This window comes from Thamnophis elegans, chromosome 14, assembly GCF_009769535.1.
Source record: "Thamnophis elegans isolate rThaEle1 chromosome 14, rThaEle1.pri, whole genome shotgun sequence".
Classification (NCBI taxonomy): Eukaryota; Metazoa; Chordata; class Lepidosauria; order Squamata; family Colubridae; genus Thamnophis; species Thamnophis elegans.
The window spans coordinates 49,372,470-49,387,739 of NC_045554.1; the positions used below are offsets into that span (position 1 = coordinate 49,372,470).

The 15,270-nt window shown below is 50.3% G+C and overlaps 1 protein-coding gene across 1 annotated transcript; it reads left to right on the plus strand.

Moving 5' to 3' along the window:
- Positions 1-5,403: 5,403 nt before the first annotated feature.
- Positions 5,404-14,242, plus strand: LOC116517730 (cytochrome b5). Its single transcript, XM_032230871.1, has 5 exons — positions 5,404-5,588; positions 8,117-8,245; positions 9,041-9,067; positions 12,995-13,020; positions 13,660-14,242. Exons 1-5 carry the CDS (start codon positions 5,442-5,444, stop codon positions 13,748-13,750), a joined length of 420 nt encoding a protein of 139 aa, XP_032086762.1. The 5' UTR covers positions 5,404-5,441; the 3' UTR covers positions 13,751-14,242.
- Positions 14,243-15,270: the final 1,028 nt, after the last annotated feature.

Sequence of the window (15,270 nt, forward strand, 5' to 3'; positions counted from 1 at the left end):
GTGCCCTTGCCAGGACTGCCATTTGGTATTTATGTCTTCCTCTTTATCACATTTGAGAGCAGAATATGCGCAGGGCAAGTGCTTAGGATGCCCCAGGTCAATGGGCTTAGGGGACTCACAGGGAGAGGAAGCAATCGTCTCCAACCGGATGTGCCACAGGAATCATCAAGAGGGTGGAAGCATATTGGTGGTGCTCCCTCTTCTAAAAGGAGGTACTGGGGATAACTCCCAACGTGAAGTCCTCAGGTTTCCCTAACCAACCTCTGGTGCGCTAGATGGCCTGCGTTCTGTGACAGTTATCCGTGGCATCACACAGAACTGCCTGCAGCAGGGATCCCTTCTTCCTGGGCCATTGGAGGGGGGGTTAGGCAGAGGCTGTTTCACACAGACATAACTGAGTAGAAGCAGATCCCAGAGGAGGAGGAAGAGGACAGCCCTGTTTTTTGTTCTCTGTACTGGACAGTCCCTTGGGTTGAAGAGCCATCCTCTGCAGAGCTACAGCCGTGACCACAGCATGGGGAGCATTTGTGGTACACTAATAAAAGCATTTGCTGTTCTTCCTGGAATATCTGCCTGCATGCAGCCATCAGCAAAACATCTTTCCAGAGCAAGAGACTCACATGTTCCCCTTCCCCCAGGGGATGTTCTGCGGATGGAGCACAAGTCATGTCCATGTCATAAAACCAGTTTCACAAACCTGTTCCAGTGCCCAAGGTGAACCAGTTGTATTTGTGAGGGATTTCGCCATTTTGGAATGGAAATGGAATGCTGCCAACACTTTTCAATTGCCTGTAGTGCTAAATCATTGGGGGGGGGGAAACAGGGGAAGCTAATTTAGGTTCTGATGGCAGCAGATTCTTTTTCAGTTAAGGACTGCACAGAGGGAGGGGCAGCTTCATTTCATGTTATACAGTCTTATACATATTACAGGGTAACATTGATAGCATCAGGATAGTAAGCCAGTAAAATCATATAAACACATACGCACTCTGAAAGCTTGCCCATCTTATTCTGATCGGATACATACAGCATACAGCCTTTCTCTTTCAATCACAGAAGACTTAGAAAGACTTCAAGACCAGGTTTAATCTACTTTTACTCCCCTCCCGCCTTCCCATTCTCTGGAAATGAGTGGCCAAAGGTTTAGAGGGGCAGGATGTGGCCTGTCAAATTCCGCCTTCCGCTTGGGTCCTGCTTCCCAATTCACCCTCTTCTCCCTGGCCACACATTCTGCTGCTATCCCAGCCTGTCCGTGCCAACACCGACAGGACTGACTTCAGGCCCAACTCCCAGTTGACCTCTGGATCCTCTGGGATTCCAGCACTTCTTTATCCTGGGTTTATCTGGTGAGGGGCTGGGTGCTCGCTGTACTGCCGGCTTAGTTTCCCTTGTCTTCTTGCCTATTTCAGGCCAGGATTTGCCAGCAACAGTCAGGCACGGAGAAATCTTTGAAGGGTCTCCAAGGACTTCAGATCGCCTTCCTAAAACTCCACTTCTCATGTTGGGCATCCTTCCCTCTTGTGACCTCTTTGATGAAGGTCAGATGCTGCAGATTCTCCATAGAATACAGTCCAATAATTGGTAGATAATTGAAAATCACATTTGCGTTTTTAAACTGTATTAAAACTTCAAGATATTAAACTGAAGCAGGACAACCACGGGGCAAGCCCCTATCCGATGTCAGTGTCCCCCCATCATTTACACTTTCGGCAGAACCGACTTGTTGCTAGGGAGACTCTGTGGTTCTGCACACTCCCACCACCAGGACCATCTTTGTACCCAGTGGCTATTCAAGGAAAGGAAGTGGGAGTTAATTCCTTCAGCGTCTCCTGGGCATTATGGAAACTCCTTCCTCGGGAGGAGGAGGAGGAGGAGGAAATGCCAGGAAACTGTTCAGAGGGGGGCAAGCGGAAAATTAAGGGAAAGTGAGCAAAGGCACTTTCATGCCATTTAGGAAAAAGGATAACATTTAAAAAGAGGAAGTTGGTTTTTCACCTTTCACCCTCCAAGTACCAGATGCTGAGTTTACATTGTGGGGATTATCACAGGCAGCTCAACTCTGGTCAGAGTTAATATTTCCACTAAATGTATGTAGCTTATGAATAATTTTTAACTGGATGATAAATTGTTTATGACAGTTTTAATAGTACTGTAGAACTTGCATTTTAAAGGGAAGAATGTAGAAAAGATACTGCACGATTTTATGATCACAGTGACAAATTGTTTCCCTTTTATGTGACAAAAATGTTCTCCGTGTTACAATATGAAGACTTCACTGGCATTGATGCAGACTGCCTTCCTATTTCCCTTCCTTCTCTGGACCTGAGTTGCCACTCACGCAGGGTCCCCCTCAAAACAGATGAGGAGATACATCACATCAAAAGATAATTGAGATTGAGATTGAGATGCTTTATTTGTATGCTGCCCTTTTCCCTGGGGGGACTCAGGGCGGCTCACAACTCAAGGGGAGGAAGGACAATCAAGTCACAAACATGAGAAAACAATACATCATTAAAAACACAACAGTCATACAATTCGAGTGGGGTTAAAATCTTTAGCCCCAGGCCTGTCGGGACAGCCAGGACTTAAGGGCTACGTGGAAGGCCTGGAGGGTGGTGAGGGTATAATTCAGGTGAAAATAACGTATGTATGTTAAAGTGTGCAGGGAGTTTTCATTAAAGTTCTATCTATCCTACCAGAGTAGGGACAACTCTGAGTGGATGATTGTGTGCCTCCTGCTGAGTTTGCTGTCCAGAGGAAGCTGCTAACTGGATGGTCAGCAACACCAAGACCACCTCAGCATACATGACTGAGCCGCTCAGAAGTGGATTGTTCTGAGGACACAACAGTGCAAGGTGTTCTGACCCCACTAGGGAGCACTGGTTCCAAGCTCTTTGCTGTGTGTGTGAGAGAGAGAGTGTGAGTGTGTGTGTGAATGCATGTAAGAGAAAGAGATTAAATATGTGTGTAAAGACATGTAGGTAAATAGACAAAAAAATTGAATTGTCTGAAATTGCTTCCCAACCTCAACCTTTCCTGTTGGTCCTGGGGCAAGCGATGCCTAGAAACATGGCTTGTTCTCCAAGAACCAAACTCCTGTGTCCATTCTGTTCATCAGCCTCCGAGGATCTCTTGGCATGCCTTGAAAGAGAAGAGAGGAGATGGGGAGAGTCACCAGGCCGACATTTCCTCATCCACAGTCCCCCATGGTGTCGTTAGTGGGAAAGTCTCTGGTTTCCATGTGCCAAAAACAACATGGGTCAGGAAGAAGCAAATTATGCTCCTTGTTTGGCTTTTTGTCTTGATTGCCTGATTTATGAGCCTCAGTGCAGTGATTAGAGATGAAAGAAAACATTCCAGGAGAAAGATCTGCACATTACAGAAGTCTCCTGTGCCTTCTCCACATGTTACTGTGAAAGTGGATGGAAAACACACACACACACACCCCCCCACACACACACACACCAGGGACATTTCAAACATCCCACTCCCACAGCCAGGCCTTGTGTAGCCACTGACCTGGCTGGAGCTGGGGCATGAGAGGCAAAGGCAACACTGCAACCAGCTCAAGGAGCCAGCAGCATGTCTCCAGGCATTATAATAACAGCAACTGACACCACCATATACTTGCCAGAGGAGTCCAATGGCATCAGAGTAGCCTGTGAACCTCAGCCATGCTTTTCATGCTTCCTGTTATGGTCCATGGTTCTTGGTGATTACATGCCTTGATTACATGCATTTGGGAAGGGGGAAAGCGTCTCTTTCAGGATGCTTTCTAATTTGAGAGTCTAGGCTGAAAACAGAGGGATCACTTTGGTTCTTGAAGGAGGACGAGAATTCAGCTCTTGCTGTATCTAGTCCAGCACCTTTGACCACAACACTGAATACTACTGGTTCTTACTGTGCTTACTTTTAAGTAAACCTCAGCACAGATAAATGTGTTAATTATTTTGGCATGATACCACCAGCCACAGTTCTTTGATATAAGGTTATAATTGGACTTAGCAGCTGAAATGCAATGGCACATCATAGTTGATTACCACACTGAGGGTGTTGGTAAAATCTGTAGTGTAGGAAAAAGACCCCGTGGCAACTTTCTTTTGGACCCTTGCTCAGAACAGAGATCCTCTTCTGAAATGCTGCTTTGGAGTCCAGAAACCACTGCAGATGTCACGGACGGAGAGAAGTGGGGGAAAAGCTATTTGTATTCACACTCAACTGAAATACATATCTGAGGGGTTTATGCATTGAACCAGCGAATGAGGGATACATACTGTAGGTACTTGTAAAGCAAAGCTATCATTTTGTTTGAAAGTCCAAAGGGGAAATAAATTACTCTGATTCTCCCAAATCCCACCCATGTATAAGGAGCTTTCCAGAAGCTCAAGGTAACGCTTGTGTCACCTTTCAACAAACGAAGTGAGCGACCGATCTACCCTACCTACATTTTTGGTTTTTATTACCTCAGATAAGATGGAGCCACCAGGCAGATCGGTCTGCATTGCGATTGTGTATCTCTGGCCTATCGTTATCTCCACCCCATTCCAACTCTCTGTAACTTGATGGTAAATAAATGAAGAAGCTGCTGGGCTAGCCTCCAGCTCATGTGGCCAAACTCGCTTGACTGGAAAATAAAGAGAAGCGCACATTTCCTGTGAAAATGACGGCTTTCCACACAGGCTGTCCCCCACCCGAAAATATTTCCCGTGACTGACTAAACAAAGAACAGGAAAGCAGGACCGTCCCTGGGGGATCATCAGGCCCTTTTCTACAATTGAATACACTTCGTGGTTCAGATACGCCTCATCTGTGAGCCCGCTGGGCCTCCTTTCTTTCCTATCCATCGTGCTTAACGAAGAGCCGGCACGTGCAGAACGTTAAGATCCGGACTTTTAGGCCTCCAGCACTTTTTCACAAATAAGGTTCGTTTGGCAGGCCGCTAATTCCTCCTGTCTCCTGCTGCCCAACTGGAGAGCCAGCTTGGTGCAGTGGGGAAATTGCCGCCCTACAAAGCGGGAGACTTTGGGGTTCCAGGCTTCCTTTCACCACGGAAGCGGCCAGTCGCTCTCTTCGCTCGCTGCACCGGGTGGTGGCCGTGGGGGAACCAGGAGATGTTGGCAACCTTGAGTTATACATTTTGGGAAGAAGGTGGGATAAAATGTCACGTAGATGTTAATTAATTCACGTAGCTCCCCAATCCCACTGGGGGAAACTGAGGCGCGGCCGCCCCCCCCCAAAAAAAAAAACATGGCGCGCCAGGGAGAAACCTCGGAGGCCTCCCGGGTTGACAGCGGCCGCCATCCAGCTCAACGTCACTTCCTCCCGGAAGACCCGCTCGCCGACGCCTGATTGGCTGCTTGGGTCGCGCGCGCGGCTGCTATTGGCCGAGGCAGGAGGGCCGGCGGCGGGGCGCGCGCGGGGCCGAGAGCGGCGAGGCGCGGATGGGGACGGCCGGGGAGCGCGGCGGCGCAAGGCCCGAGGCCGGCCCGTTCTTCACCTTGGCCGAAGTGGCGAAGCGCAGCAGCGACCGGGAGGCCTGGCTGGTCATCCACGACCGCGTCTATGACGTCACCCGCTTCCTCGACGAGGTGGGGGGCGCGGCGGCGGCGGCGGAGGCAAACGAGGCGACTCGCCCGCATCCCCGCCGGTGGGGCTGCCGGCTTGGGCGCCCGTCGCGTCGGCCGCAGACTTGGCGGCTGAGCGGGCCGCGCTTCTGAGACGCGGAGGGCCGCCGGCGCCTTGGAGCGGGGAGGCCGCTGTGCCGGGAGATCAGTTTCTTTGGCCCCCGCAGCGGCCCGGCTGCCCCTTCCACGAGCAGCTGCAAGGCCTCCCGGAGGTAGTGGGGGTGGGTGGGGAGTTCTTCTATTTACACTCCGATGGTTGAACCTCAGCAAATTCTGTCCAAGCCAGGACTGGCAGCGCAGCCCCTTGAAGGAAGGAGAGCAATAGAACCTAAATCCCAAATGACACACAAGAGCTCCTTGTCTTGTTTCTTTCTTTGTAGGAATCTCTTCAACTGTCCTCTTGTTTGAATATATTACAGGCATGAAAACAGCTAATCACAAGGTGAAACCATAATAAAGTTATCCTAACAGCCCACAGATCGCTCAAACGGCAGAGCCGCCTAATCAGCATGTTTTACTTCAAATCCTCTTCTTCACTTCCTCTTTTACCGACTCCCCTGTGTTGAAGGGCGTATTTGAGATACCTTAGTAAATAAATACTCTAAATAGTGCTGAGGAAAATATAAGGTTGCTGCCCTTCAGCTCTCAGTCAAGAGGGCATCGGAGTCGTCCTCAGGAGGTGCCCAGGGAGGAGCTCAGCTGGGAGAGTTCAGAATATTTGCAGGGCAGAGGGCAGAGAAGGGAGAAGCTACCTTGATTCTGTAGAGCTCTGGAGCCTTCGCCACTCCTAAGTGGTTGCAAGAGCTCGGAGCCAGGAGGGCAAAACTGAATTGCGTTTGCTTGAAGTATAGAAGCAAAGTTGAATGGACAAGACATGCCCCCCACCTCAGCATGCAAGTGGAAATTATTACATTGCCTGAAAGATCCCTTGACTCTTGATTAACCCAATTTCTCAATCTTTTTGTACATCCAATTATGCTTCTTGTTGAGCTGGATTATTTAAGGCATTGGGAAGAACAGCCTGTAAGGAGGTGCCAAGAATAGGACTGCTTGTGACGTCCTGGCCTCCTCCAGTGAACCGGAAGTTAACTTAAGAAACTCAGGTCAACTTACGTTGTGAGCTTCCCAGAGTTTGGTGGCACCAAAATTGAATCGTGTAGAGGCCAGAGAGGCAAAGGGGAGAAGGGAGATCAATTGCCAAGGGTGCAAATGGAGCCCTTGTTGAGTGCTGTCGGTGTCTTCTTGCTTCCCCCTGTGTCCACACTACTTTCTGTATTTCTGTGGGTAAAAATGTGAAATCTGCCACAGGGGAAAACTAATGACGTCAATCAGAGATTATTCCTTTGACCTCTGCTCCCTACCTCACCCTTGGAGGAGTTTTACCCTGGGAGCAAAATCCACCGCAGGGTTCCTTGCAGAGTGCTGAGGGTGTGTCTGGGCATGTTCTGCCCGCTTTGCACTTACTGACCCGACAAGCTGTCTGGTTTCTGTACTGCTGTCAGCTGATGGCATCTGCTCCCCGGGGGCGGTGGTGGAGGGGGGTGGGGGAAGCAGGAAGCCAAACATCAGTTGGAAATGTCATGTAAGTAGCCTTATCAGCGTGCTAGGCCATTTGCCCCGCCACCCTGCCGTTATCACCCTCAGTGGGCAGCAGTTCAGCCACGGGGAGGCCGTCCCTGCCATCTTCCCGAGGGAACCAGCCACAATTAATGCTGGGCACTTGGCCAGCAGAGCAGAAGACTTTCCCTTCCTTTGCGGTGCAAGGCTGGCAGCCTGCTTGCCAAAGCCCCTACCGGCATCCAGCATCTCGAGTAGCTAAGCCCCAAGCAGAATAAAGAGCTGCTGTCACCCTCAAAATCTTAGGGACAAGAATAGGCCGTAGAAGTCTTGCAAATTTCCTGAAACAGAGAAGGGTATTCAACATACCAGCGTTAATCTGGCCAGAGATAAGAAAAACAAGCTCCTTCCTGAGTAACCAGAACTGCATGGGGAGGCATGTCTGCATGGCTGAATTGCACTTCCCAGAATCCTTTGTTCTGGCCACATTTCTGTGGACCGTTGGGTGGACAAATTTAGATGCCTAGAGGAGACCATTCGGTGTATATTTGCAATATTGACTATCTGTCTAGGTGCTTGGCTGATGGAGGCTCCTTAACATAGTTCCTGTCAGCCAAGGGAAAGCCATCATCCCTTGGTCGATGGGTTTCCTTAAGGTAGTTCCCAGAAAGAATATGACACGTACATGTTTATTTACCTCCGAGAGTTTCTGTGTGATTGAAAGGGCTAGGACTTCAATAAGGTTGCATTAATAAGATTGCAGGCCTTTAACAGTGTACTTAGAAAAAGTCCTGTTGCTTTCTGATGGGTTTTATGATAAAAAATTCCTAGCTCCTCACAGAGAAAAATCTTGACTGCTTGCCAGTTCTTTATACCGTTAGATAGAGGGCTTGTTCTTTTTGCTCCCCTTTCTCAGACTTTCTGTCCTTTTCTAGCATCCAGGTGGAGACAGGGTTCTGCTTGAACAAGCTGGTAGAGATGCCACAGAGAGCTTTGAAGACGTTGGCCACTCCCGGGATGCTAAAGAAATGCTCCAACAGTATCTCATAGGAGAGGTCCATCCGGTAAAGTCTGATTTATAACATGAATTTGGGGCCCTCGTGATACTTGTGCTGGAAGGTTTTCCCCTTGGGGTGGGGGAGCAGCTGCTTCTCTGAGCCCCTCTGCTTCCATGGTCCTGGGAACCCGTCTTCCTTGGCTTGGCTTATCTGAGGATTCCTGCTTAGTCAGCCAGGCCGTTTCCCTTGCGAGTTACAAGCAAGTTATGCAAGTGAGGTCGGGAGCAAGGAGAGCAGGACGGTCTCACTCGCCAGCTTTGATGCCTTCCCCACATCTCTCCAAAGGGATCCTAAAGAAAACAGCTGGGCTGACAAGGACCAATCAAAATGGATATAAAAATGACTGGAAGGGGACTTTGGTTTTCCTCTCTCTTATCAAAAGACGTTTCATTTTCTGGCTGACATTTTTCCTCCAGGGCAGCGAAGACCTTAACCGTGGTTATCGCCCTGGATGAAGGAAGGGAGAGGATTTCGACTCAGTGCATTTGTGTAGATTTTCTATGTCGAATTGCTGTTTTTCCTCAGATGTGTAACAATAGCAGTAGCAATAGTTAGACTTATATACCGCTTCATAGGGCTTTCAGCCCTCTCTAAGCAGCATATCGCCCCCAACAACAATCCGGGTCCTCATTTTACCCACCTCGGAAGGATGGAAGGCTGAGTCAACCTTGAGCCTAGTGGGATTTGAACAGCCGAACTGCTGAACTGCAGTCAGCTGAAGTAGCCTGCAGTGCTGCATTTAACCACTGCGCCACCTCAGCTCTAACAAGAGTCTCTCCTCCTTTCCCCTTTTCTCCATAGGATGATCGCAAACCCGAGACCTCCAAGGTAAGGCCCAGTCCTGGTGGTGTGTTTTCCTTTTTATTCTAACAGGGAAGCATCCTTCAGTACTTACAAAAATGCTGTAAGAACAGAAACATGTTTTCAGCTGAGTGAGATGTTGCATGGTGTGGAGGTATGAGGAGGGGGAAGGGGGAGCACTACCCTTATTATCCTGCTGGCAGAACGCTTTGGATCAAGGCAGTGAGCACAAGGCCACTGATGCATGAGCCGTCAGCCGCTCGTCTTTTCCACAGGCTGCATCCTTCTGCCTTGCAAGGGGGGCCGCCTGTCAGTCTTCTACCTTGGAAGGAAGACTGTCCAGGACTTGGGGACCCGTTGTGCAGACTGGACCCATGTCCAGAGGCAGCAGAGCTCTGACTGCCAGCTCCTGAGGGCCTCCGAGAGGAAAGGACTTTTATCTTTTTATCTCGGTGGGCCTCTTGAGGGGATGGAATAGGAGAAAGTCCTCTGGGGCAGAGGTCCTTGGGTAAGGCACTTGGCATTTCTTGGAGGAGCCGGGACTTCCTGTTTCCTCTTGACTGCTCTGTCTTGCAGCGGAGGGAGCGTGAGGAGGCCTCGTGGACAGTCGCTGGCACTGTGGAGTAGCCCTCCTATGGAAGTGGCTGAGTGACCTCTTCCCTTTGGGTAGAGTGCCGTGTGGCGAGGACAGTGCAGCCCTTTGCAGCAAGGGAAGAAAGGGTTTTGGCAGCTTAGCTTGCAGCCCAGGTGGTAATTGTCCTAGGTTGCCCCTCCCTCCCTCCCTCCCCTTCTTGTGTCAACAAAGGCTTGGGATGAGCATGATGTCCCAGCTTGCAGCTCACTGAACTTGTCCTGAGAGAGTCATCCACTTTCAGCTGCAGTGGGTGGCCTTGATTTCTCCCAAGGGGCCTGAGGGGAGGCCAGGGCTGAAAACAGCCTTGTCCAAGAGCCCCTCCCCATGAATGAGATTGGAGGCTGTAAACCTTTCTGGGGTGGGGGGGGGGTTTCTGTGCTTTGTGATTCTGGGGGAGAAGCAGAGGTGGTGGCCTTGTTCCTGCAAGGATAAAGTCTCTGGGCTAAATGGGCCTGCCTTGTTCTGGCTTGGTAGCCTCTGAGGCCAGAAGCTTTGCAGGGTTTTCCCGCTTCTTGGCCTGTTTTTTCAGAGGCACAAGAGGGCTTTACCTGTGGGAGAGCCTGGGCTGCAGGCGAAGCCCGGTGCTCTGATACCTACCTCTAAGAAAGGCTCCCAGGCCATTCCGAAGGCCTACTGTGGGCTCTCCTCACTCCCTCGAATCAGGAGGGCTGAAGGGTGAACTGACCCCTTGGCTGCCTTTCCTTTTCCTCCTCTGCAAGGCTGTCCATCTGTCCCTCTGCACAACCCTCCCTTGTGGCAACCTTTTTGGTAACAGGCAGAAGTTTCCCCAAACAAATCCTGCCTTCACTTTGGGATCCGTTGTGGACCCTCTAGAGGCTCTTCTCAGCCCAGGAAAGCCAGCCAGTCTTCTCTGTGTGTTTCTTCTTCCTTTGCCAGGCCTAACCGAAGAGCTGCTCTTGCATGTTGCCCTCCTTCCTCCCTGCTTTCTCCCTTTCTGCATGTTCAGCTAACGCCAGATCTGTGAGTTTAAAGAACCAACGGTATTTGCATGACTCAGAGGTGCCGAATCCTCTCTCGGGCTTTTTGAGAAACGCTTTAGCCGAAACCAGGGGGAATGTCCTGAGATTGGACCTCCTGCAATGGGGACAGGAGGACGAAGAAGCTGGGATTCAAATATGCTTGCGTCTGCCAGTCCTACGGAGAGGCCTACGCTGTGATGATGCAGCTTGAGTTAGAAAAGGGGAGATGAGAATTGCTTTAAAGGTGGCCTTTGACGTGGCTGCAGCTGGCAATCTCTTGGAGGCCCCTTGGGTGGGATTTGGTTAAGGCTGGCTGCCTTTCGGTTGATGGCCAGCTGTTTGCAAGGTGGCCCTACCCTGTCACGGGAAGCAAGGCACGGTAGCAATTCTGCTTTCTTTCCACCTCCACCAAGTGCTTTGTCTGTCTGTCCTTCTGGACTAGCAACAAGGAATGGAACTGGAAGGCAGCGTACTTCCAGTTCTGCCATGGATGTTTCTCCCCAGTAATGGCTCCTAGGGAAATGTGGAGACAGGTCGCTTCTTCTGGGAGCAAGGCAGGCATCTCAGGTTGGCTCCAGCCAGTTCCTGAATCTGCCGCCTTTCCAGGTGACCTGCCCTTCACCAAGAGACTGCCCACAGGCCCAGCTTCTGAATGGCAGCCCTTCCCACCTGCTGCCTTGAAGTCAGCCCGCTCCTCCAGCTGGGGCAGAAATCTCCTTGAACATCCAGCCACATCCCTTGGACATTAGGTCCTCCCTTGAACTGCCCTCACAGTTTTCCTATCTGACCACTGCGGCATAAATCTTCCCCTTGCTGGGTCTTTGGTTCGTTACCTCTGGGGAAGATGGGAAGATGGAAGGGCTGACTGCAGAGAGCTCTGAAGTGGCATTTCTCACCTTCTGAAAATGTCAGGCCCAGGGTCTCTAGGGGGGTGCCTGCCAGTCGGGGGGGGGGGGAAACCTGCGTCGAGAAGGAGTGTCCAGAGCACTGCCTGTGACTGCGAAGGGCCAAACCTCCTAGCAATTTCGTGCACCAGGCCCAGGGGAGAAAGGCAGGAGGAGAAGGAAACGGTGGCCGTGTTTGCACAACTTGGTTAATTTGGTTACCTAATTGGCTTGTTTTCTGACTGCGCCATATATGGAGTCATAGAGGACAGGCTTAGCCTTGGTTTGCAGCATGTGGTGTAAGGGGAGTGCTGTGAGCAGCGGGATGCTTTTGTCGTGAAAACGTATCAAACCAACTTTGATACAAACCTCGGTTTCTCATAAAGGCTTCTACATTTACTCTCTCTCTCTCTCCCCCCACCCTCCTGTTCACGTCCATTATCTGTGATGAATAGCAGCCCAAAAATGTGTCTCTGACTTAATTGTCTTACTGCTCTTGCAGTGGGATTATCTGTTTGACGCAGTGAGTTTCTGTTTGTTCGGCTGGGGCCTTTCTGGACAGTCATCTCAGAAGGTTGCCTGGGCCTCCCTTTCTGAAGCCCCTTAGCGTCCAGCCCTTCTGCACCATCCTTCCTCCTTCCCAAGGTCTGGCTTGGGCTTCAGGACTTGCTCTTCTCTGGAAACGTCTCATCTTTTCATCTCATCTCGGCTTAGGTCTCCATTCTTCCTACCAACGTGGTTGTTTTTCCTACAGTGAACGCCTTAGATCTGGTGGGACAGACAGGGCCGTGGGCCAAAGAAAGGATTTGTTGAGCTAAGTTGAGTCCCATGAGGGAGTTCGGTGTAACTTGACGGTTAGCTTTTCTTCATAGCCCGCTGAGAACGTTTGCCTGGGAACAGCCATGCTGCTTTGGGCAGGCCTCCTCAGAAGGCACTACATTTACACCTTTGCTGCAGGGGGGTCAGTAAGGGACTCATTAACAATTCACCGCACTGTCTTTTGAAACTTTCCTTTGTTGCTCAGACCGCTCCTTCCTTCAGGCATTTCTGGACAAGGCACGTTAACCCCCTTTATCTTCTGCCCTCCGATTCCAAAGAAGGCCAAGCTCTTAGAACCAGGCTGAATGCAAGGTTGCTCTTAGGGGAAAATGGGCACAGTGGCACAGACCCCAACCAGCAAAGTGGAAGGGAGGAACAAGTCGGGCATTTGGTTCTTACGATGGGCTGAGAAATGTTGTCATTCTCTTTTAGGAAAGCCCCCTTTGCCTGTTGTGGAGAGTGATGGGACATGGTGTCCTACTGTCAGCCTCTGTCTGAATAAAGAGTGGGGGGCGGGACCAGGGGAAGGAAACTAAGACACCCCCTTCTCCCCAGGAAGTGAGAAAGATGGGAAGAGCTTTCTGGCTCTCTGAGCAATTGTCAGCTTAACACAAGGATGTGCCTTTTATCTCCCCAGGTTCCAAGCCCATTCCATGAGTCAAGGTACAGTATTCTGACAATGTTGTGAATCAAAGAAATGTGCTCCCTTTGGAAAAGCAGCCTCTGGAAATGTGTGTCCTCCTGCTTCAATTGGAAGGCTTCCAGGCATTGTGTAGCTAGTGAAATCTATCTCCCTGGTGGTGGCAAGAGAGGAATCTTATAGTTGGCATCTTATAGCTGGCACTTACAGTAGGACTAATGCAAATGAAAACGTGTTTTACATTTCTCTGATAACTTTAAGAGAATTTCCTTTGGAAATCTTTAACTGCTGACCCTCATAATGCTGTGCCGTGAAGTAGGAAATTTTTTAACGAGGGTTGGTATCTGGAGCATATGACCCCATAGTTTGGCTGAACTGTGCAGAAAAGGCCATGTTGCCCCAGAATGCATTTGTGCTAAGAAACTGAAACACAGCTGCTGCAACTCTGAAGAGGAACAGAAAAGGCTGGGCTGCAGCTGTCAGCCTTCTTGTGAATTTCAGTTGCTAGAACGTATGAGAATTATGGCCAAGATGTTGCTCTACGCAGATGTCCTTGGGGGCCCTTCACCTTCGTCTCCATCTTGCATGTAGTAGTCAGGGGTTCTGAAGGCTGGAATCATGGAAATGTCGCTCACACCTTCTCTTTCTTCCTTGTTCCTCAGCATCTGGACGGTCTGGCTAATCCCTATCCTGGGAGCCCTGGTTCTGGGCTTGATGTATCGCTACTACACAATGGATGGCAAGTCCTCCTGACTTGAGTCTGCAGAGGTTTTCTGCACCCACCACACTCCATTGACAGCTGTAGAGGTTTTCTAACTTCTGATGGCGTCTTTCACTTTTATCCGTCAGTTTAGTGCCTCTGTTACCTGCAGAGCCAAGCAGGGATCTAGGAAGACCACAGTCTTTGCTGTAAACCCCAGGAATTGTCATTCCACTGCGATACGCTTTTTCAGGCACTGTCTGCAAGTCATTTTCCTTTAAATGGTTCTGATGCTGCTCCTTCCACTTGTCTTATCAAACACTGTCAGCACCAGTGTGTAGCCAGGTTTCCTACAGAAAATGATCCCACCGGCATCCGCCAACGGGACTCGCTTAGGAGGATTTTCTGTAAGCTTCTCCTGTACTTGGAGTTTCAAATGGTTAAATTAACTATGTAATTTTAATTGTGTTTTGGTTTACATAGTCCTCTTTCATTGTATGCCTATTCTATAATAAAAGTCTGGACCAGCCAGATTAATTTCTTGACATGCCCGGCTGACCAGGTGGTCCTTCTGCTGTTGGGGGGTCTTTGCCTAGAGAGGCGGGGGAGGGGACTGCTGGCCTCTCCATCAATGTAAGACTGGAGCCCTGAGCTGAAGACGGCAGGGGCCGGGCAGGGCTTGAGCCGGATTCCAGCTAGTCCAGCCCACAGTACCAGGCCCAGCTGCAGCTGGGAGACCGGGAGTTCTATGCCAGCCTTCTAGGCCCTCGTGTGGCTTAGCTCAGATGTTAATTTTGGGCAGAAGGACCAGGTTGGTGACAGATCATTACAGAGAACATCTGTGTGGCTGCTAAGAGTAGATGCTTGATGGCGCATAACAAGAGGTCAAAAGGTACAGCAGTCTGCAGTATATTTGGGGAAATGAAGTTCTTTCTCTTGTGAGGGGAGCTCTTCCCATAAAGAGCACGGAGTGTTTGTGGAAACACCACTCAGCTGCACCTCTGTCAGTTCCTCGTGCCTGAACTGAAGCCGCCTCTTCTGTAAAGGAAGTGCTAACGGGGTGGCTGAGCAGACGTTTTCGGCATCTTCTCTAGCCAGGTTGTCTGGTCTCACTAGGTTAGGACTTTGCTGGTCTTTCTTGAGCTCCTGGCTTTGGATTGTTTTGCAATGATTCCAGCGTCTTTGAAACTGGCTTTTTAACAGCCGAGACCCGCCAGCCGTACATACACGAGATCCTGGAGGATTTGGCAGCGTCAGTGCAGAAAAATGCACCCAGCAGCCGGACTGGCCGTAGGGGTGACCGTGGTGTCCTCCTACCCCGAGGCTGCATCTGCTCTTGTGGGTTTGTTGAAATTGGCTGATAAGAAAACAAGGTCCCTGCATGTCTATCTCTCTCCCTAAATCCAGGGTTCCAATCTTGTCTTGGAAGCTGATCCCACTGGAATAAGGGTAATGATGGGAAACAGGCAGCAGCTGCCGGCTTCTGAGAAAGGGAAGGGCTTCAGCAGGCTTATCTGTCTGGAGAAAAGCCACACAGGGAGACTTAAGGCACCCTGAGCCTCTGCCAGAAGGG